The sequence below is a fragment of the Camellia sinensis genome, chromosome 8, assembly GCF_055761805.1.
Source record: "Camellia sinensis isolate YWXY chromosome 8, ASM5576180v1, whole genome shotgun sequence".
Taxonomy (NCBI): domain Eukaryota; kingdom Viridiplantae; phylum Streptophyta; class Magnoliopsida; order Ericales; family Theaceae; genus Camellia; species Camellia sinensis.
In genome coordinates, this window is record NC_138968.1 from 194,098,002 (window position 1) to 194,120,241 (window position 22,240).

Sequence of the window (22,240 nt, forward strand, 5' to 3'; positions counted from 1 at the left end):
CGATGTCTGTATACTTAGAATCTAACTTTTTTTTAATAAGTACATTTATCCTAATCTAAAAATTATCCTAATGTTTGTAAAAACAAAACGTAATATTAGCATGATTAATTAGTCAATTGAGTTAAATAAAAATATATAACTTTAAATAAATAAAAACTTAATTTTTTTTAAAGATGAATCAAGATTTTTTTTCTGTGCATGATAATCATTCATTTAATATTTTGTCACTCCTACTTAAAAATTTAATGTCTAATAATTTCACAAAACTATTACAAATGATTGGATTTGAAGTAGTGTCTAGACACAACATGAATCTTTTCACCTTAATTAACTAAAGGTCCTTATTTAATTCGAAAAGTATGTAATTTGGTTCAAAGTGGTCTTCCCTTTAAACACTTATCTAATCCAATTTTGTAGGTTGATTGAGAGCTCGTTTGGAAACATATTATTTTAATAATTTTTTAACTTTTTATTAAAAGGTATATAAAAAAAAGAAAAAGTGGTGAAACAATTTATAATATTTTTAAAATTTTTTAATTAAAATAAAAATTTATCAAACGAGACATGAATCGGCACAACCTGAGCAAAACTTGAGTTGAACCTAAACCTAAAGATTGAATCCCGATTTCAATAATAATAAAAAAAAAAATACTATATATAAGTTTGAATGATGTCCCATTGAATTAAATGCGAAAGATAAGAGTGCATATAGGTTAAGTCAACTAGGCAGGCCAATAAAAAAGTTGTTAGGCTTAGGGTTGTTTTGGAAAGATGGTTAAAAGTAATTTTTTGGCTTTTAACCAAGTTTTTGACTTTTTTAGACAAATGATTTGGAAAGTTGGTAAAAAGTGACTTTTGACTTTTTTGATTAATATTTGTTTATGATGTCAAATCATAATAAAATGACTAAACTATCCCTATTTATTTAAAATATTTACAACTAAACCTATGTAACACATTGTGACCCATGAGAGGTAAAATTGTAATTTCACCGTTGGCTAAAAACCAACTTGCCAAATGAAAAAAAAAGCCAAAAAAGCCAACTTTTGGCTTTTGCTACTAACCAAAAAAAGTGACTTTTAGTCAAGTTCCCAAAATAGCCCTTAGGAGTGTTTAAGATTTGATTTTTTTAATAATTTTTAAAATTTGTATAAAAAAATATAAAAATGATTTGATAATTATAGTGATTTTTTTTAAAATTTGTATAAAAAAATATAAAAAATGATTTGATAATTATAGTGATTTTTTTTATTTTTTATTTTTAACTAAAAACCAAGGCATGGCCCATGGGCGCATGAGTACCATGCCAAAGCCGATCTCCGGGCCGCGTCGCGTGTGAGTGTCGCAATTCTATACATCAATTCTATACCATTTTTGCAGAAACATTAAAGGCTAAATTAAGACCTATAACTATGATGTGTGTATATATATATATATAAAAATTATAATAAACCCTCCGGTGGTACAATCACAACCCCAAGGGGCAATTGTCCCATCCCAAGCCCTTCTCTCTCTGTTGTTCATCTACTTTCCATTGAATTCAATTCAAAATCGTCCAAAATCTCCTCTTTTCCTCTACTTCGATTTCTCTGCGCGCCCAAATATACCTAGATTGATGTTTTGTCTTATATATATATATATACCCATTATAGTTAATATTTTGCTTCATCAATCTCTCTCTCTACCCATCCATCTATCTTTGTCTCAAACATGAGTAGTTCTAGGGTTTTGATTCCCAACAATGTTCGGAACATGATTCAAGATATCAGAGAGATCACTGGGAAGCACAGTGATGAAGATATATACACTGTACTCAAGGACTGCAATATGGATCCTAATGAAACTGCTCAGAGGCTCCTGTATCTTGGTAACCCTTCTATATATATATATATTGTTTATTCTTGTTTATGTTTTAATGGTGAGGATTGTGATCTGACGCTTTATTGGGTGATTTTTGTAGTTGGGTTGTTGAGAAAACGAAACAAAAGACAGAAACTAGATTGAATAAATAGTGTGCTTTCTTCTTGTTTTCATTCTTACTAAGCCTATTGGGCACATTGGAGTGAGGGTTTTCTTTCCTGGGACAACAAAGAAGAAAATGTTCACAATTTCTGTAATATATACATATTTTTTGTTTTTAATTTTAACCGTTTGTTTGTTATTAGTGTTATTATTTTTAAAACATTCATTATATCCTTTGTGTTTTTCCATAAGGAGTTTAATAATGTAGTTTGACTGTTTTCATGGTTTTGATCTGTTGATTATTTGCAATTTAAAAACCAAGTGTGCTAAGTCTAGTGCAGGTGTAGCGTTCTCAAGCCACAACAATCTGCTTTAAACACTCATTTTAACCTAAGTACTGTTACAAACAAACCCAAGCTAAAACAACAGAATCCCCTCTTTTGCCAAACAGAAATTGCCAAACACTCTTTCCATGTGGGAGAGAATGAGTGGACATGAAGAAAATATATTGGAAAGAAGTGGTTTGGTATAGATCAAAGGGAGGTAGCATAGATGGGAAGAGTGACGTACTATACTCACCGAGATGGAGGGTGGTTAGCTTTCTTCAAAGGCTCTTAATCACAGCGTTGCAGATGAACATGATCGTGAACTTAATGTCTGAATGAGAATATAAGACGATTGAAGAATATAATACATATATATATAGATATATACATTTATGTGTATATATAGAGAGAGATCTCCGAAGGGCATAAGATGGGCCTATTCATGGTATTTATAAACCATAAAAACCCATGGTTACCTTCTAAAACATAATACCTACCCAACATTCTATTACGTAAGCCTCTACCCAACATGGTAACCTAGTATAACTCGCATTCATTACCTAAGACTATACCCAACATAGTAACCTGGTATAATTCGCATTCTATTACCTAAGCCTCTACCCAACATAGTAACCTGGTATTACTTGCATTCTAGTATTTAAGCTATAAGAAACCCAACAAATTGAAAATGTAGAAACATTATATAAATGATATCTAGTAGGACTAATTGCTTAAATTTAAACGTCAATTAACATATCAATTTTTCGTGAGTCCTATATCAAGTAAGCTCCATGATTTTATTTGTCAAGGGAATCAAGAGAACTCGGGTTCACATATCTTTTTTGCCATGCAGCATTAACTCTTAGGGAATGTGTACTACATCTTTACAATATTTATTTGAATAGCTTGCCGTAGTTTTGTTTTCAATTGTGATTCTAATACTGCTGTAATTTGTTTATGTTCTTTGAACTCTCTGTGACTTTTGAAGTGGAAATGGTCTTGTCAAGTTGTCATGTCTATGAATACATAATAGTTACTTGATTATCTAACTCGTATCATTATAAAAATTCTCGAGGATAACTAGTGTTCTGTTTGGTCTTGCAGACACATTTCACGAGGTCAAAAGGAAACGTGACCCGAGAAAAGTGGTGAGCCTTACCATCAAGCATTTGTTTCTTCTTTTTAAGGACCAATATAATTTTATTTTTCACTTTAGTTGAGAATAGGCTATCTTTAAAGTTTATAGTATGCTATTGGTGTGCTTATGTTTGACTTGTATATAAAATGACCTGGTTTGTACGGTAAGTTCCACTTTTTACTTGGTGTCAGACATCATCAGAATTCAACACAACTCTGTGTACAAAGAGGCCAAATAGCTCTTACTAATTGGGGCATTAGAGCCTTTGCCTCTAACAGGTTTTAGTTCAGTTTTTGGTTCAAATACAATAAAGTTGTGTACATCATTGGCTGTGCATCAGGGACTACTTCACGAGTTTTTTCCACTTACCTGTTAGCTATCTTAAGTGCAATAAATCTGAACATGATCTCTGCAGCCTGATTTACTTGTTTAAATAGTTTTATGTTTTGTTGGTTTCTGTTTTATGATCTGCATTTGTACCATTGTTTAATATTGATACATGCATTAAATGGTGAAAAGTCTTCGTTGCGGATAATTATGCGTCTTTGAGAAAGATAAAGAATACATTCCTATGCACATTTTTATCCATTTTGGGATGCAAATACGTCTCCAAATTGTCATTTTTTTTTTTTTTTTTTTTTTTTTTTTTTTTTATGTTTATCTGTAGCTAGCTTGACCATTTGTTAATTCCTGTACTTATCCCATTACAGAATTTGAACAACAGAGTCTACGAAGAATCTAGGTGGACAACAGGAACACAGGGGCGAGGGGCTAGAGGTGGTCGGGTGAACTATTCATCTTCTTATTTTTCTCACGGTATGTCCACATTCAGTTTCTCTCTTCTCAGATTCATATCTCCTTCCGCCCCCTTAAAAAAAAAAGATTAAAGGAAAAAAAATCCAAAAAGAACTATTGACGATTAATGGTAATTGCATTACATTTGCATGTCTCCAAATGTGAGACTGTCACCTCCGTGCCATGAAGCATGGATTCTAGAAGGGAATCATATCCGTATTGGATTCCAATGCTCCTCGGACATTTGCAGATAGGTATCCAATACTTGTTAAATACTTGATTTTCTTTAATTTTGAGAAGTATAAGATATTTTTAGATACTCTAGGTCCCGGAACCGAACTATTATTAAATTGAGATTGTAATAATTATGGCATAACATCAGAGTATGGCGGTGTTTGGCAACTTGGTTTTTAGGTTTTTATTTTTTTAATTTTTTTCACTACAAGACAAATGTTTTACAAAATCAAAAAAAACCAATCCAAACAAAATATCACATCAAATCCTATAATCATTTCACTTTTTCTCTCACAAACATCACATCCAACCTCAAAAAAACCCAACTATCTTCCCAAACATAATTTTTTTTTTCTCCAATAATATCCTACAACTAAAAAAATCTAAAAAAAAAACTCACTTCCCAAACACCCACTATAATTGTTACAATAAATATATTATAAGAATAGTTTTTCAATATATTTATATTTTGCGATAGTATCTTGGCCATACCCTTATTCATATTTTAAGTTTTGTCGTATTGATGTGTCAATATTATATAATAGCCATATCCATGCTTCATAGCTCGTATGTAGTTTCATAATGAATTTGAAATTATTTTCAATGGGTAATCTTTGAGAGGTGTCGTGTGTTTAATGAATTACGAGAAATCGTGCCGTGAAATCATGTTTTACTTAATGAGCAGTTTGGTTAACTAGAAGTTGCCAAGATGTAGACCGGATATCTTTTCTTTAAATATCCATCAGGCATGTGACTCGTAATTTCAGATGTTGAACTTTTAGTTCAGGAGGAGTGCTTTTTCTTTCTTTTTCTGCTCTTTCAAAAGTTGGACACTGTTTTATACACATAGAATAATAGAGATAAGGACAAAAACCTCATGACATTGCATTTGATGTTCTTCCTTTAATTTTCATTTTGAGTCCTTGTAACGAAGACACAAGTACTTGTTTTTCAACTGCAAGTTCTTAAATATTTTGGCTTTGTATTCTGTGAGATCTGTAAATCACCAAATATCAATTCACCCCCTTCATTTTTGCTTATATTATATATTTAATTGGATTTTTTTTGTCTTATCACTACTAGGTGCTGGTGGTGGAAGGAATGTGAGTGCTCGTAAGGAAAATGGAGTCAGTAATAGCATGGAGAGAGGTTTTAAGCCCTCCCCGTCAGTTCCAGAAAAAACAAAAAATAATGCGAACCCTCATGTCACAAAGTAAATATGTTGCATTCTGTTTTTGTAGCCTAATTTGCTCATCTCTTTGCAAAAAATTGTGCTTTCACTCTGAATTTTGTCTATATGTTACAGATCTTCTACCATTTCAGTCAATGGGCCCACACATGTTCCTGATGGCAGTTCCAGTCATGAACGTGGCACCCAATCATCTGCAGGTATTATTGGTAATCTTCATTAAGATAATCCAGTTGTTGATGCCGCATTTACTAACATGTTCTGTGAAACAATCTCCTTACTTCACTTCCACCTTTGTGGCCGGAGTTGGAGTCAAAAGGGAAAAGGTCAAATTAGGTTCTCATCTCTGGGCTTGCACAACATTGTATGTGTCAGGTGTTTACTCCTCTACTTCAGATCCTGTGGTGGTGGCACCTCTCGGTTCCCAGATCCCCAGCATGGGGGCGATCAAATGTGAAATAAACAGCCAAAGAATTGCTGCAGAATCTGGTGCCTTTAACCCATCTGGGAAAAGATCGAGTAAGCTAAAAGAATCCCAGATTCTTGAAAAGAATCAGCCGTTGGAGCCTTCCGAAGGTACAATTCTGTCATCATCACATGTTACATGTTTTTCTAGTAATTTTAAACAGCGCATTGTGCATGCCTTTTTATTCCTTCGCTTGTGTGATATATTGTGCCGCGGACATCAAATACCCAAGCCTTTGTATAATTTGTTATTTTGATGACTATATTTCTTCATTGTTGAATGCTTTTTATTTGTTTTATGACTAGTTTGTGCCTTGGTTTAAACCATTGTTTTTTGCTGTTGAACCAACCATGTTTTGTAAGATTCTGCATGTATTAAACAATCATATTATTTGGTCTGCAATGAATCATGTATTATCATGCTTTTCTATTTATCTAGATTGTCAAAGAAAAGGTTTCTATATATTCAATATTAATTTAAGTTAAATGTTATTTGATATTTTCCTTTGTCTCCACTAGTACAGATTTTACATAAAAATTGTGGTAGTCTAAAACATATAGTTGGATGGAGTCATTTCTACGGTAAGCTAGAAGTAGAGTTGGTCTATGGAGCTGGATGGGTGGGCTGTTGGCTTGTTTCAATCCTTTGATTTCTCATGTATGAGCTCCTGATATATTGATATTACGAAGAAGATTCTTGCAAATCTCATTCGTATATGCTGTCAATATGAAGATGGCAGTAATATGCATTTCATTTGGTTCCTGAATTTCACAAAGGAAAGGCTTTTTTTAATTTTTTTTTATCAGTCTTCAATACCGCAGATGATATTGGTAATCATGTCACTTCCCGTGTGCTTCTTGTTGGGATATGACTCAGGAAAACAAGTTTGCTAAATTAAAGAATGGTTTACACTTCTTATGGTGCACTGATAAATCAACTAAAAGTATTTGGGTATATATCTTCAATAATTTTGCAATTTTTTTATGAATTATATTATACAATGCATTGCTTCTTTCTATACTATCTGCCCATTTTGATTTTTGACAATATCAATATGCTTATTCTTTCAAACAGTGGTTGCATCTGAAGCTCCAACTTTGGCAGTGGAAGCTGTTCTTCAGTCACTTCCTGATGTCTCCTTTTTGGAGGAAGCTACTTCAAAGGTTGATATGAAGCTAGAGAAGTTAAATATTTCTACTCGTCAGCCTGTTATTTTCCCAGACCACCTCCAAGTTCCTGAAGATTTTAAGAATGGATTGATTTTTGGAAGTTTGGATGCTACTTTTGAAGAGAGTGTAGCATATGTTGATGGCACTGATGACATGAAGAGCTCTATGCCTGCTATCGAATCGTTTGAGGGGAATGACAAGGTTGCTAAGGAAACTTTTTCCAGGTCAGTTTAGCCTCTAGGGAAATCATTGTGATTGCTGTTTTTTGCTCTCTTGAGTTCTATTTTATTCATTGGGTCACTGTTTTTCCTTTGTTGAAAAAGTTATTGAGACTTTTTCTTACTAGCTTTGCTCTATTTTCTCTTTGTTTATTTATTCTTTTTATAATCACATTTAAAATAGTTAAAATTTTAAATATATATTTTTCAAATTGGTCGCATATATTGGATTTCCGAAGATTGGTGATATATATTTTCATGGGTTAAAATGGTTAAATTAAAAATAAAAATAAAAATTCATATTGGTTGTATAGATTGGATTTCTAAAGATTGGTGCTATATATTTCATGGGATGACCACTAGGGTTTCTCAATTGAACTGTTTGATTTTGGCATATTCCTACACTTGTGGATTAAGCTTTTCAGAGGCTGATGGAGGATCTAGGAGCATTTCATAGTTGGTAGTGGATGTTCTGCTGGGTTATATTAGGGGTGGTGGGTATATTTTTTGTACTTTTTTTTAAAATTTTATTTTATATTTATAAATAATTTGGTTGTATATGTGATGTGCTCCCTCAGCACGTGTTCAATGCAATTTTTTTGTTGCCATTAAAGAAAAAGCTAGGTACATTGTTGTTGGTAAGTTTTGTGAACCTGGTACTTTCTGATCTTGCATTGACAATTTACAACAATTGGCTGCAGCAATCCAATTGTATTCTCAACTGCTCACGAAGGAGATTATCCTAACGATCCACATTCTCCGCCACATGAGCCTGACAATTCGTCACCTGTGAAAAACAGCGCTTCATCTGGTACTGCTCCGGAATTTGAGCAGTCCAAGCAAGAGAATATGTTGCGTCAAGTAGGACCTCAGTACCCCTTTGTTCACACTGCCCCAAGCTATGGTTTTCCTTACATTCAACCCATGCTAGGGAGCCAGCTTGTACAATGTGAGGGATCTGAGATACAGGCATGTGATTGTTTCTTGCCTTCCAGACTCTAATTACTGTTGCCATGTCATTTTTTAATCAAGCTTCTATGTTTGTTTTTCTCTACCTATGTATCTATACTTTTCCATGTCAATTGTTATTTTGATTTTCTAATCTGTACATATCTATGTACATTTGTAGAGTGGGAATTCGTCAGTTTCATCTACATCAGATTCAAAGGCAACTGCTACTCAACCAATTGGACAGAGTTCTATACCCATATCTCCTCCACCATTTCCCGTTTTCCGGCAACCTTATCCTGTCAACTACTTTCCATTTGGCGCCTATTTTCCACCATTTTATTTGGCAGCAAATGCACCACAATTTTTAGGCCACAGTGGGTTCCCTCAACAGCCATCAACTGGCAATGTATATCTATCACCCATAGTAGCAGCTGCAGCAGGCCCCGGGGTTAAATTCAGTGTTCCACAGAATAAGGCAGGACATAATGCTGGAAATCTGACCCATTTCGGAATTCCGTCTGGCGTTGGCTCATATAACCCTAGTCTAGCTGTGAATTCTGGAAGTTCTGCTGGTAATGAAGATCTTACAGCATCTGAGTTGAAGGAGAACAGTGTGCACACAACTGTCCAGCAGGTTTTCTTCTAATTCCATATATTATTTTTAGTGAACTTTTTGTAATTTTTTCCAAAAAACTTTTCACTTTTAAGTCCTTGTCTGAAAGGATCTAAAAAGTGATTTTTTATACACGAGAGTAAATTGAAAACAGTGCCAAGAAAATGAAAGTAGTTCTCAGAACCTTTTTGGAGTTGCATTTGATTCTAATATGCAATTATTTTTTTGTTTCAAGTCCACCACGAATATGATCCTATGTGTTTGTGAGTAGCACGCATGAGTCTGTGACTGCATTTTAGTGTCTCATTTTACCATCGTATATTCATCTTTCACTGTTCCTCATTAGGGCCTGCCATTCCCATTCAGTATGAAATTGTATTGGACCACATTAATTAACCATTGCTTTCTTTACTGCTGGACTTAGGGCGAAGGTCCACTTGTGTGGTTCCCGGGCCGTGATATACCCAGTTTGCATGCCAATTCTTTCTATAACCACATTCCTCCGGGGCAGCATATTGCTTTCTCACCTCTACTGGCTGGTCATGCACCCTCTGCGGGAATTTATCATCCAGCGCAGACAATGGCTTCTTCTTCAACTGCTCGTCCACTTTAGCAACAGTCGAAGGCTATGTCTGGATCCAATGAAAAGCAGTGGGACCTCCATTGGGGGATTATCAGCAGCCTCAGTGTGCAATTAATTGGAACTCCAGTTATTGATTCTGTAGTCATTACACAAGTATTCATCGAGGTAATATTATCTATATGAGAATATGAAGCATTGGCCTGATATGAGTGTAAATATGAATTGCAGCTCTGAAAATTTAAGAGATGTTTCTCGGGTAGGATTATACAAGGAATGTTCTCAAAATTAGTTTCTGTAGCGAATGGTTAACTGTTTTTCGAGGTCAAATAAGATTGACCAGAGTAGGTGAGAGATTCCATTCTTTTACTTCTTTGTCTCACCTGTACATCAAATTTTGATAGCAAGAATGGATGATGAGCGAAACTATTGTAATTGCTAGAAGAGAATTAAGATTACAGCTTAATTATTATAAGTTGACTAAATCAGATTCTATTCAATGGAGGAGGCTTTTTTACGAGCTGAAGCCATACTGTTTTTGCATGTTTGTGTAAAACTTGTCTTCAAAGTGCTTCTATGACTCAGTCATGTATGTGATATGCAAGTGTGCAAGTACTTATTTTTTAATGGTTTGTGCTATTGTAAGTGATAATGTCCTGTTTGAAGCGAAGTTGATGATTTTCATAGTTGATCTTTAAAACAGTTCTTTTTAGAATTAAGTTGTTTAGATTCATTGGCACTAGATTTAAATGTTTGGATGCCGGCAGCAGGTATAAGTTTGAATTGACAGGACATGATGTGACTTTTAGGCTGTGTTTGGGTATTGTTTTCTGTTTATTCTCTCCACAAATTTAAGTTCTAAACATAATGTTATCTTTTGATGAATAGTGAACTATTGATGTGGGATAATATTTATCATCACTCAAACTGTTCATTCCATAAACATGTGAGCTATGGAGACAATACCTGATTCTGCAAAACAGGAAAATAGCTTAAATTCCATTTAACATTTGTGAGCTTTGGAAACTAAACATGATTCTGCAAAATGGGCTTTTTAACTTGTGGTACTACTCTTCTCACAGCTAGACTCCAGTTCACTGGAGAGAAGCTGTGATCTTCAATTCCCCAACCCTTTACCCCAGAGAGAGAGAGAGAGAGAGAGAGAGGAACTACTGTATTGCTGAAAATGTATTTGAGATGCAAAATTTAATAATCTTTGCAAAATTTAATGCACTTTTGTACAGAGCTTCCATCCCCAAATACCAAGTTAGAACAATAATTCTACAATTAATAACAATGTTGGATCTCTCTCTCTCTCTCTTGCAAGGCGGGCGTATGGACTTGCAATGCCAAAGCTTCCTTATTTCACACAGCATTTGGGGTTTCATTCACATCTATCTGTTTTGTTTCGTCTTCTTCAACGCTTTTAGGTTTCAAAGCAGACAAATTCTGATTTGGAAGCTGGTTTGCAATGGCCTCTTGTGACTGCTTCAAGTTAAATGATGTGTAGACTGACATTCCACCAAGAGCTGTGACAGCTCCACAAATGCTCACAAACCCTGGATCCGAATTGAAGAGCAAGTAGCCTCCAAGAAGGATCACACAAGTCTTGAATTGCCCTAACACAACATGGGAAGTCGCAGAAGTCGCACTGCAAATGTAGAATGAAAACTTGTTAGTCACCTCGGGTAATGCCTTACTCAAAGACAGTTGAAATGTGGAAATGGATGGATGAATCGAGTATAAAAAACTCACCCAAGTGCTAAAGCTCCAGACCATTGTAAGAGAAAACCAAGAGCGGCTGATATTAGAATAGCGGATGAATTGTTGAGATTCCACTCAAAGGACAATCCCCCAGGAGGGTCTAACCATGGAATCAGCGTGACTAAGAAGAAGATTGTGACAGGAGTAGTCTTCCACATCAACCTACACCCAAATATCAAGTTCTTCATGTAATAAATTATAAAAAAAAAAAAGGGAAAAGAAAAGAAAATAATTTTTTTGAACATTTTACTTACGCGAGAGCGGTCCAATTGCCTTGCTGTTGCAGATTAGACCAGAGAATTTTATTTATTGCACTTGGGATTATCCAAGCAACTGCAATGCAAGCGCCAAAGAGATTGAATTCTAGATCTGTCACAGTTGCCACTGCCACGCCTATGGAGACAATAATAAGAGCCAGAATCTGCAAAATTGTGTTACACTTTTTATTTATTTGAACTAATAACCAAAAGAAGGAAAGTCACGAGCCCTAAAAACCTTCTTAGATGTTACAAAAGATAAAATCATTAGCGTAATATATTTTTGAATACGTGCCTTATTTAAAGAAACAGTTTTTTTGAATAGGATGAACTCTGCTAGAACAATGGTTGGAGTGACAGCAATTTTAGCCATCTGGTAGAACCCAACACTGCACATGAGCTGAGTAGTTAGGAAATTGATGATAAAGTTTGGAATTCAACAAAAAAAGAACAAGAAGGAAGACATCAAAGAGTTGCATTTGAACCTGTTATGCTTTAGGCTAGTGTTGGCAAGGCCAGAGGCAAAAGCCATGACGACGCCCAGAGAAAAAAGAGAAGAGAATGGTGTAGTTTTGGAAGGAGGAGAGGCTGGAAGCAATGAAAATGCTTTGAAAATCGCGAGTAGAACCCAAGCGGAAGTGTAGTGGATTAATGTGAGAAATATTGGGAAATTGAAACCAACTTTCCCCATAACCTGAAATTAGACATGAAGTTTGGTGTTAGTTTGATTGAACAATGCTGCAGCCCTGTATGTTATTGCTTTCGTTTTTCGTGTTTTTTTTAAACAAAAACAATGAAAAGTTAAAAACGCCCATCATATATATTTTTATGTGAAAACAAGTTTCAAAAATTTAGAAAACAATCCAAAAGACAGTTTCAGAAACATTTTGCCAAATAAGTTTTTTTGTATCCATTTACGTTTTTCTGTTTTCGAGAACAGAATAAAAAAATGAAAACAATACCAAACGTGCTAATGATTTTATGGTAGTATAATGACTCAAGTCTAACAATGCATTTACATTGAATCCAAAAAAGAACAAAAAAAAAAAAAAAAGAAAAAATCACCACAAATAAGAGGAAAAAGAAGGATTACGGACTAATTTGTTTGCCATAATGATTCCAACAGCAACCATAAAATTGAAGGTCATCGCCACAACCGGCCCACAAAGACGTTGTTGTTGGCGCTTAGCGCCTTCTGAAGTTCGAATTTCACTATACAGAGCACCTCTAATTTCTTCCAATGCTCTACCTGATATCAATAAATTAAAAAAGCCTAAAATAAAATAAAATAAGCCAAAGCAAAAGCAAAAGGTAGTTCATTTGTATCACTTGTTCAATACTCTGTGATGGGAACAACAAACAAACACTATAAGCAAAAACCCAATTGGACAAATGTTAGTTCCAGACAACTTAAATGATTGGCAAATAAAGAATAAAGCTAAGATCAATTAAGAGAATGATATCATTACCTTGGAAGTTTTGGATTTTAATTCATGAAATGCGGTAGTAAAGAAACTCCAATTAGAGACAAAAAAAAATGAGAAACAAATAAAAGCATTTTGAATCACAAAGAAAGAATCGAAATAGGTCTGAACTTAATTTCAAGGGGTTCACATAGTGACAAGTTGAGCCATGATAAATTCCTCAAAGTAAGTCGCGAGCTCAAATCCATTCTCAAAGCGTAAGCCTTGGGGCCTATAACTTGTAACTACCAGATATGTGTGGTGTGGGGTGAGCCCCAAGGCCTACTACCAATAATTACTTGGTGTATTTGGGAAGGATATTAATCAGAATGAAACTCTAGATAGCACGGTGTAACTTGAACTAATCATACCCAAATTTCATTGGCAATGCTATGGAGCATTAAAGATAATAAATGACTAAAAATCACTAGCATTTATACACAATCAACTCAATTAATAAACAAACCCATAAAAATGAGTAAATTTTCCATTTTCAAATGGTAAATACACAAAATCCAGTGTTAATAACCCAGAAGCCAAAACTGTTTCATAGTGATACAATGTCAAAATTCATCAATAAGAACTCAAAATCTGGTATGTTAAAAAAATTTAATTATTGAGCATGCACAGACATATATCCACAAACTAAACACAAACCACATCCATACAAGTAATATAATGAAGAAAAGGTCTAAGAACACAGAAACACATCACATAATTGAATATAATTTTTTCACATGAGGTCTGTTCGTTCTGTGATTAGTTTTTGTGTAAGTGAAAGAACTATATAACGAAACATCAAAATTTCAATATATATATATACGTGTGTGTGTGTGTGTATGATCTAGAGAGGGAAAAGACAAACCTGCTTCACCAGCATCACTATCTTTTCGTTTGATGAATCTTCTGACATTTTTTCCCAACAAAAAACTGAAGAATCCCATTTCAACCCAACAAAAATCATCTGATAAAGAACATTTCAATCTAAAAATGACAATAAAATGACAAAAGGAAAAAAAAATGGAATCAGAAAATAATGGGTGAAGCTTGAGAATAAGAAGGAAAATTGTTGGATGTTAGTTAGAAGAAGAAGAAGAAGAAGAGTAGTGTTTTAGCAAAAGAATTTGAACAAATTAATTAAATTAAACAGATCTGATATGACCTCACAACTGTAGGACTGGTTTGTAGGAAGTAGAGTCAATCATGGGGTGACACGTGTAGGTAGTTTGATTATTGAAGGTAGTTTAAAAGTCCACGTGCAGGTAACAATAGCATTGCTTAAAAGAAAAGCCATATGTGAGGCTCCTTATTTTAGGTACAATCTGGTACACATTTTAGTATGAATTTTAGCATTTTACTAACAACTGCGTGATGTTATTGCCCTCAATTTTTTAATCTCAAAATTTAATGGGAGAAATAACAACACAGTTATAATAGTAACTGAGAGGGTAATTTTTGGGAAAGAATTGGGCCGAGCTGTGAGTTGGGCCATGCGGCCCAAAGTGTGAAAGAATCGGTAAGAAGCCGTAGTGTTATTTCGGCCCCAGTAGAGGTATAGATACTCCGGCCCAAAAGAAGTGAAGTTATTTCGGCCCAGGAGAGGTGTGGTTACTCCGGTTGAAGAGTGTGTATAGCAACTCCGGTCCGGTGGCAGTTTGAAGGGAGTCCGGTCTTGCGTTTGGTCCGGTCGTGACATATTATGGTTAGGTCGGCCAGAGCTTGCTACTCAGAAGCTTTGTCTAAACGCATCATGGTTGAACGGGGGAAAGCCGAGATAAGGAGTTGGAGGAGAAAACCGAGCTAAGGATAGTTCGGTCTTCTCTGTGGCTCAGCATAGCCAGTGTTACTTCGGTCAAAAGGTAGTTCGGCCAAAGGGAAAACCATCCCACTTGGTTTAAGCAGTGGGGGAGGGTGTAAAAGGATAAGCATTATCCTTAGGAGTATGAATCCTAGGAGGACTCTGCGTGGAGAAATACAAGTCCTACTAGGATTATGCCATTCGAAACCTATAAAAGCTCACAAACATCACCTTGGAGGAGGTAATTGAACACAATTCATTCTGAGAACTTAGAGCTTTGTCTATTTGTCAAGCTTACTGACTTAGGCATCGGAGAGGTTTCCGGCACACACCCGCCGGCTAGCTCACGTTTGTGTTTTCAGGTGATAAAGCGACGTCGTACGGAGGAGCGTGGACTTGGTCAACAGGATTATACGAGGAGAATTATTTCCTCCCCGTACAATTGGCGCCGTCTGTGGGAAGAACAGACAAGAACAAAAACCTCTTGACTAAGCTTCTCCTTTTTCTCAAATCAATGGCACGCATTGAAGAACTACCGCAGTCCGCCGTCGACGGGCTAACTCCAGACGGGGGCGCAAGGCGAGAAGGATTACCCTCTGTCCCTCCTATGGCAGATCTGGAGCCCCAACAACATAACTCCAGGAGGAGTGGCAGGGGAAGGTGGAATAACAGCCCTCGTCACTCTCAAAGTCCTGACAGGCAAAGGAGGAGGATTGATCCTCAAGCCCTGGAAGATCGCGTGAAGGAGCAAGATGAACTAATTCGGAAGATGGCGGCGGACATGGAGGCTTTGAAACGCCAGATGAAGACTAAAGATGTGGCGACAGGAGAGGGGCGCAAGCACAAGACGCCCCCTCGCCACTCAGAGAATCATAGTAGGAATACTACACCCTCCCAAGGAAGGAGCAGAAGCCTCAGGACAGGCGACACTCATTCCTTATCTTCCAGAACTCGTCACTCCAGGTCTGAGAGGACGAGATCCGAAAGATCATACACTGAAGGAAGCACGTATTGGCCTTCACATTCACACCAAACCAGATCTAGACAAACAGAGCTGCCCAGGTCATCCGACTTACGAACCGTGCTCGAAGAAAAAGCACGATGCAAGGAGGATGCCAGGGCAAGGGATCCACACCGAGTTTCGGCCTTGCAACGGTTGGCTCCTCGGATGCATGGAAGCGTCGAGGTTGGAATGCCAATACCGCGACCGGCCTACGAACCAACGGACAAGGCATTGGCAAGACTACAGACTTCGCCGTTTGTCCCAGCGATCGAAAACGCGCCCCTACCATCAGGCTTCCTTCAGCCGAAATTCAATACATATGAAGGGAAGACGGATTCGTATTCACACCTGAGCCACTTTCGCCAAGTCATGGCTGTGTACAGGCGAAACGAGGCCTTAATGTGCATACTCTTCCCATCAAGTCTTGGCGACCTAGGCTTGACTTGGTTCGAAAAGCTCCCAGAGGGCAGCATAGCCTCCTGGGCCCAATTAGCAGAAGCGTTCGTAACGAGGTTTCGAACAAATACTAAAACACCGGTGGAGATAGACTAGTTACTCTCCATCGACATGGGTGAAAAGGAAACCCTCAGATCTTACAACAGTCGCTACTGGGAGACATTCAACCAGATTGGAGACTGCCCCACCAATCTCGCCATTGCGCAATATAAAAGAGGCCTACCAGTAGGGAACAGACTAAGGGATTCGATTACCATGACGCCACCCCTCACCATGGAAGCCCTGATGGAAAGAGTGCATCAGCACATCAGGGTAGAAGAGGATGGCGCACGTGCAAAAGCAAAATCTAGTGCAACCGCAGTACCAGAAAAGAAGACCTCAGCAAAGGTCAATACAGTAGATCGGCAGAATAAAAACGGGCGTGGCAGACGAGATAACGGGGAAGACCTAGACAAAAGATGGTTGAGAATCCGCACTGCCATAACAACGGTGTTGAAAAAGCCAATATATCGGATTCTGAGCGAAATAAAAGATGAGCCTTTCGTCAAGTGGCGAGCCAAACTAGGGGAAGCTCAGAAGAATTACGACGACAGATCACGGTGCACCTTCCACAAAGAAAAGGGGCACCGAACTGAGAATTGCACGCCACTGAGACAGCACTTGGAAGAATTGGTGGCAGCAGGCCACTTGGACAAATACATTGAAGGAGGAGCGCAACCGGCCCCCCAAGATCATAATGACCATCCCAACAGAATGCCAATCGATGCACCACCTCAAGGCATTATCAATGTAATTCATAGAGTTTTTGAACCTGAGCGCGTATGTGAGCTCAGAGGTTCAATCAAGAAGGCTGAGTACTTTAGGGAAGTATTAAGTGCCCAACCTGCCATCAAGAAGGGGAAAACAGAGGCAACAAACGTCATGTCTTTTTCAGATAAGGACCTGGATCGAATATACTGTCCTCACAATGATGCTTTGGTTGTCACTCTCCGAGTCAAAGATTTTGACGTCAAGCGGATTTTGATTGACTAGGGTAGTTCATGTGAGATCATGTACTATGACACATTTAAACAACTGAAGCTGCAAGACAAAGACCTGGCGCCTGCAGTTTCTCCCCTGATTGGATTCAACTCCATGCCAGAGTGGCCTGTCGGCAAAATAATCCTTCCAGTCAGAACTGGAAGCGTAACGAAACAAGTGGAGTTCTGGGTATTGAAGGTCCTCTCCACCTACAACATCATCTTGGGCAGAACATGGCTGCATGCCATGCGTTCGGTAGCGTCATCATACCATCAGGTAATGAGGTTTCCCAACGACGCCGACATAATCGAAGAAGTCTATGGTGATCAGATCATGTCAAAACAATGCTTCGCCACAGCGAATGGAAGCCGAGCTGCCAAAGGATACGTTCATTCGGTGGAAGAACCAGAAAGTAATGAACTATTCGCGGACGTCGGCAAAAAGGCTGATCAGAAAGCGGTGGAGGACTTGGTGGAGGTAAAAATAGATGAGAAGAACCCGGATAAGTTCTTCTTGCTTGGCTCATCGTTGTCCAGCACTGAGAGATTAGAGGTCTTGGAATTCTTGACCTCTAATATCGAAGTGTTTGCCTGGACACCCTACGACATGCCAGGTATTGACCCAAACTTCATCAGTCACCAACTCAATGTCCACCCATCCGCCAGACCAGTCATCCAATGCACATGCAGATCGGCACTCCACCACGCCGAAATAGTGGCGGAGGAAGTAGGCAACCTGCTGGAGGCAGGAGCAATAAGAGAAGTGCACTACCCAAGATGGATCTCCAACACAGTTGTAGTGCCAAAAAAGAATGGTAAATGGCGTGTCTGCGTCGACTACAAAACAGTCAACAAGGCGTGCCCAAAAGATAGCTTTCCTCTACCAAGGATAGATCAACTGGTGGACCTAACGGCAGGGCATAACCGACTTAGCTTTCTGGATGCATACAGAGGCTACCACCAGATCGCCATGCATGAACCAGACCAAGAGGTCACATCCTTCACAACACCAAGGGGGTTATATTGCTACAAGGTCATGCCCTTTGGCCTAAAGAACGCAGGGGCGACATTCCAAAGGATGGTCACCAAGATGTTCGAACCATTGTTAGGCAGAACAATGGAGGCTTACATCGACGACATGGTGGTCAAAAGCAAGAATGAGAATGACCATCTTAAAGACCTAGGCGAGATGTTCCAGATCCTGAAGAAACACAAGTTGCGCCTCAATGCGTCCAAATGCGCATTCGGAGTTGGATCTGGCAAATTCTTGGGCTTCCTGGTGACCAACCGAGGTATAGAAGCAGACCCCTCTCAGATCAAAGCAATCCAGGAGTTGGAGAGACCAAACTCAGTCAAAGAAGTGCAACATCTCACTGGTATGGCGGCAGCACTCAACCGGTTCATAAGCAGGTCATCAGACAGACTACGACCGTTCTTTCAAGCTTTAAAAGCCAAATTTGAGTGGGATGAAGAATGCGACCGAGCTCTGGAAAGCTTGAAGGAGTACATGTCCTCCCCACCACTACTTGTTACTCCAGTACCTGGTGAAGAACTCTTTTTGTACCTGGCAGTCTCTCAGCACGCAGTCAGCGCAGTGTTGGTTCGTGCAGAAGGAATACAACACTTGCCCATCTTTTATGTCAGCAAGACATTGTTGGGAGCCGAAACAAGGTACTTGCCCTTGGAGAAACTAGCATTAGCATTAATGATGGCATCCAGAAAATTGGCACACTACTTTCACGCCCACACCATAGTCGTCCTCACAGCCTTTCCACTAAAAGCTCTGTTTGAAAGGGCGAACTTTAGTGGGCGAATTTTGAAGTGGGCAGTAGAGTTGGGACAATTTGACATTAAGTTCCAACCCAAGACCGCAATAAAAGCCCAATCTTTGGCAGACTTCGTCGCAGAGTTTACTCCTGGAAGTCATCATATCTGCCCAGTCGACCTAACTGACACAACCGAACTAGGGACGGAAGTTGACGCCGGAATAGCGCAACCCCTAGTGGAAGATAGTCAATCAAGTACCAAGGCAGACCATACTAAGGACAACAAGGAAGAGGCAAAGAAAGGCTCACCAACAGTTCAAACAGAAGACGAAGGGCAGACAGCCAATATGGACCTGGAAGAAAACACCGTTCTTGACCTCACGACATCATCTGATCCTTCCACTTGCTGGAAACTATTCGTTGGAGAGATGTGGAAGCTCTTTGTGGATGGAGCATCCAACCGACATGGTGCAGGGCTTGACATAGTCCTCATCTCTCCAGACGGCCTGGTTATAGAGCAAGCAATCAACCTTGGCTTCCCAGCATCCAACAATGAAGCGGAGTATGAGGCGCTTCTCGCAGGACTCAAGTCAGCACATTTCATGAAAGCAACCGAACTAATGGTATACAGTGACTCTCTGCTGGTGGTAAACCAAATTTCTGGCGAATACGAAGCAAAAGACGACAGAATGGCCAAGTACCAAGAGTTAGCCAGAACAGAGATCAAGAAGTTTGATGTGGTAAGGATAGAACAAATTGGCAGGGAGAAAAACTGCCGAGCGGACGAACTGGCAGGCCTGGCCTCAATGGCAGATACATCAATCCCTCATCCATTACTCATCGACTTCTTACCAAGACCAAGCATAGAAGACCCCGAAGCAGAAGAAGTATATTGCACAGAATTAGGCCCTTCATGGATGGATCCCATCATCCTGTTCCTAAAAGACGGCATCCTACCAGAAGAGAAAAAAGAAGCCAACAGAATAAGAGCAAAGTCGCAGCGATTTTGGCTATCTCCATCTTTGGCATTATACAAGAAGTCATTCTCTGGGCCTTACCTCAAGTGCGTTCATCCCAGCAAAGTAGAAGCATTCTTGTTCGAAATACACGAAGGGTGTGTGGAAGTCATCAAGGGGGAAGGTCGCTCGCTTACAGGGCTATTTCACAAGGATATTGGTGGCCATATATGCAAGCAGACTCAGAGAAATATGTGAAGAAGTGCGAGAAATGCTAAAAATTCGCGCACCAAATACATCAACCAGCAAGAGAACTCCTACCACTGACAAGCCCATGGCCTTTCGCAATGTGGGGCTTGGACATAGTAAGACCACTTCCAACAGCACCCGGCGGCAGGAAGTTCTTTCTCGCAGCAACAGACTACTTCACAAAGTGGGTGGAAGCAGAAGCATTGGCGTCAATCAAAGAAAAAGACGTGAAGAAATTTGTTTGGCAGCATATCATCACTCGGTTTGGTATACCAAAAGCACTAATCTCAGACAATGGTACTCAATTCGACGGCAGAATCTTCAGAAGCTTTTGTGAAGAGTACAAGATAGAGTTCTACAATTCTACACCAGCATATCCTCAAGCAAATGGGCAAGCAGAAGCATCAAATAAGGTTGTCTTGGATGGACTAAAGAAAAGGCTAGAGAAAGCAAAAGGCAAATGGGCGGAAGAACTTCCTCATGTTTATGGGCTTACCGCACCACACCTCGGCGATCAACAGAAGAAACACCATTCTCCTTAGCCTACGGAATGGAAGCAGTAATCCCACTAGAAGTTGGCCTCCCCACAATTCGAAGCGAAAATTTTGATCCAGACTTAAATGGAGAAGCCATAGCCTTAGAACTCGACCTTGCAGAAGAAAGAAGAGAAAGAGCACTAGTTCACATCGCCTCATACCAACGAGAGTTAATCAGAAAATACAGCAAAAGGGTCCATCCAAGACAATTCAAGATTGGAGATTGGGTACTACGCAAAGTAATGGGAAACACCATGATCCCAGGAGACGGCAAGTTAGGCCCAAATTGGGAAGGTCCTTATAAGGTGGTTGGGTTAGCAGGCAAATGGGCATACCACCTAGAAGACAAGGATGGCAAGGCAATCCCTAGGCCATGGAATACGGCCAATCTCAAGTTATTTTACTTTTAGCCTTTCTTTTTCAAACATATGTAATTTTTTCTTCCTTCAATAAAATAAGAAATTCTTTTTAGCACGAGTTGTTCCTTGTAAAAGTTAGCTTTAGTCAAGATTAAGTATATTGCAAACATTCTATTCTAAGTTAGCTGGAAAAACTAACTTACAAGTTGGCCGGATTAAACCAACACCCTTCCTAAGCCCAGGATAAGGATCCAGGCTGCAGGACATTTGGTCGGAATAACCAAATACAATAAGTTAGCTGGAAAAACTAACTTCAATGGTTGGCTGGAATAAACCAACACCTGTTACTCTTCAGCCGAAGTAAGTGCATGGCTGAAGAAGTGGTTGGCTGGAATAAGCCAACACTTGTTACTCTTTAGCCGAAGTAAGTGCAAGGCTAAAGAGTAGTTGGCTGGAATAAACCAGCACTTGTTGCTCTTCAGCCGAAGTAAGTGCAAGGCTGAAGAGTGGTTGGCAGGAATAAACCAACACTTGTTGCTCTTCAGCCGAAGCAAGTACAAGGCTGAAGAGTGGTTGGCTGGAATAAACCAACACTTGTTGCTCTTCAGCCGAAGTAAGTACAAGGTTGAAGAGTAGTTGGCTGGAATAAACCAACTCTTGTTACTCTCCAGCCTAAGTAAGGGTATGGCTAAAGCTGGATTGGCTAGATTAAACACTTTGTACTCCTCAGCCGAAGTGATTATATCGGCTAAGGAGAGGTTGGCTAGTAAGCATATTTTAACCAGCCAAAACCGCAATAACAGTTGAAGTAATTAGAAGACATTACAAGTGCAAGCATACACATCAAAACCGGAGTAAGAGTTGCGTAAAATTTTCATTCAGAGAAAAGTCATTACAAGGGGGCTTAGTTCGGTTACAAAGAAAACAAAAAGTACAAAATCAGGAAAAAAGTTCTTCAATATCAGCATCAAAA

General features: G+C 38.7%; 3 protein-coding genes across 5 annotated transcripts in view; 2 read left to right on the top strand and 1 right to left on the bottom strand.

The window, feature by feature from the left end:
* Positions 1-22,240, top strand: part of LOC114303254 (farnesyl pyrophosphate synthase) — a 116,825-nt gene that overhangs the window by 25,525 nt on the left and 69,060 nt on the right. The window lies entirely within an intron of this gene.
* On the top strand, positions 1,108-10,167 carry LOC114318036 (GBF-interacting protein 1). Of its 2 annotated transcripts, none has more exons than XM_082884872.1 (10): positions 1,108-1,867; positions 3,393-3,436; positions 4,137-4,242; positions 5,539-5,668; positions 5,762-5,853; positions 6,020-6,220; positions 7,185-7,503; positions 8,199-8,466; positions 8,627-9,082; positions 9,486-10,167. In XM_082884872.1, exons 1-10 carry the CDS (start codon positions 1,711-1,713, stop codon positions 9,672-9,674), a joined length of 1,962 nt encoding a protein of 653 aa, XP_082740998.1. In that variant the 5' UTR covers positions 1,108-1,710; the 3' UTR covers positions 9,675-10,167. The 2 variants fall into 2 exon arrangements, with proteins under 2 accessions (XP_082740998.1, XP_082740999.1); XM_082884873.1 differs by having other exon boundaries at positions 5,762-5,844.
* On the bottom strand, positions 10,819-14,284 carry LOC114318061 (Nucleotide/sugar transporter family protein). 2 transcript variants are annotated; one of them, XM_082884880.1, is made up of 7 exons: positions 13,991-14,284; positions 12,760-12,911; positions 12,148-12,356; positions 11,958-12,051; positions 11,660-11,826; positions 11,397-11,567; positions 10,819-11,292 (listed from the first exon to the last, which is right to left on the bottom strand). In XM_082884880.1, exons 1-7 carry the CDS (start codon positions 14,067-14,069, stop codon positions 11,007-11,009), a joined length of 1,158 nt encoding a protein of 385 aa, XP_082741006.1. In that variant the 5' UTR covers positions 14,070-14,284; the 3' UTR covers positions 10,819-11,006. The 2 variants fall into 2 exon arrangements, with proteins under 2 accessions (XP_082741006.1, XP_082741005.1); XM_082884879.1 differs by having other exon boundaries at positions 12,760-12,935; positions 13,991-14,279.

Coding starts and splice junctions, on each gene's coding strand:
- LOC114318036 (XM_082884872.1), top strand. CDS start 1,711: ATGAGTAGTTCTAGGGTTTTGATTCCCAACAATGTTCGGAACATGATT. Junction 3,437..4,136: donor AACGTGACCCGAGAAAAGTG/GTGAGCCTTACC, acceptor ATCCCATTACAG/AATTTGAACAACAGAGTCTA. Junction 6,221..7,184: donor GCCGTTGGAGCCTTCCGAAG/GTACAATTCTGT, acceptor TCTTTCAAACAG/TGGTTGCATCTGAAGCTCCA.
- LOC114318061 (XM_082884879.1), bottom strand. CDS start 14,069: ATGGGATTCTTCAGTTTTTTGTTGGGAAAAAATGTCAGAAGATTCATC. Junction 12,357..12,759: donor TCATTATGGCAAACAAATTA/GTCCGTAATCCT, acceptor GTCTAATTTCAG/GTTATGGGGAAAGTTGGTTT. Junction 11,827..11,957: donor AAACTGTTTCTTTAAATAAG/GCACGTATTCAA, acceptor ACAATTTTGCAG/ATTCTGGCTCTTATTATTGT.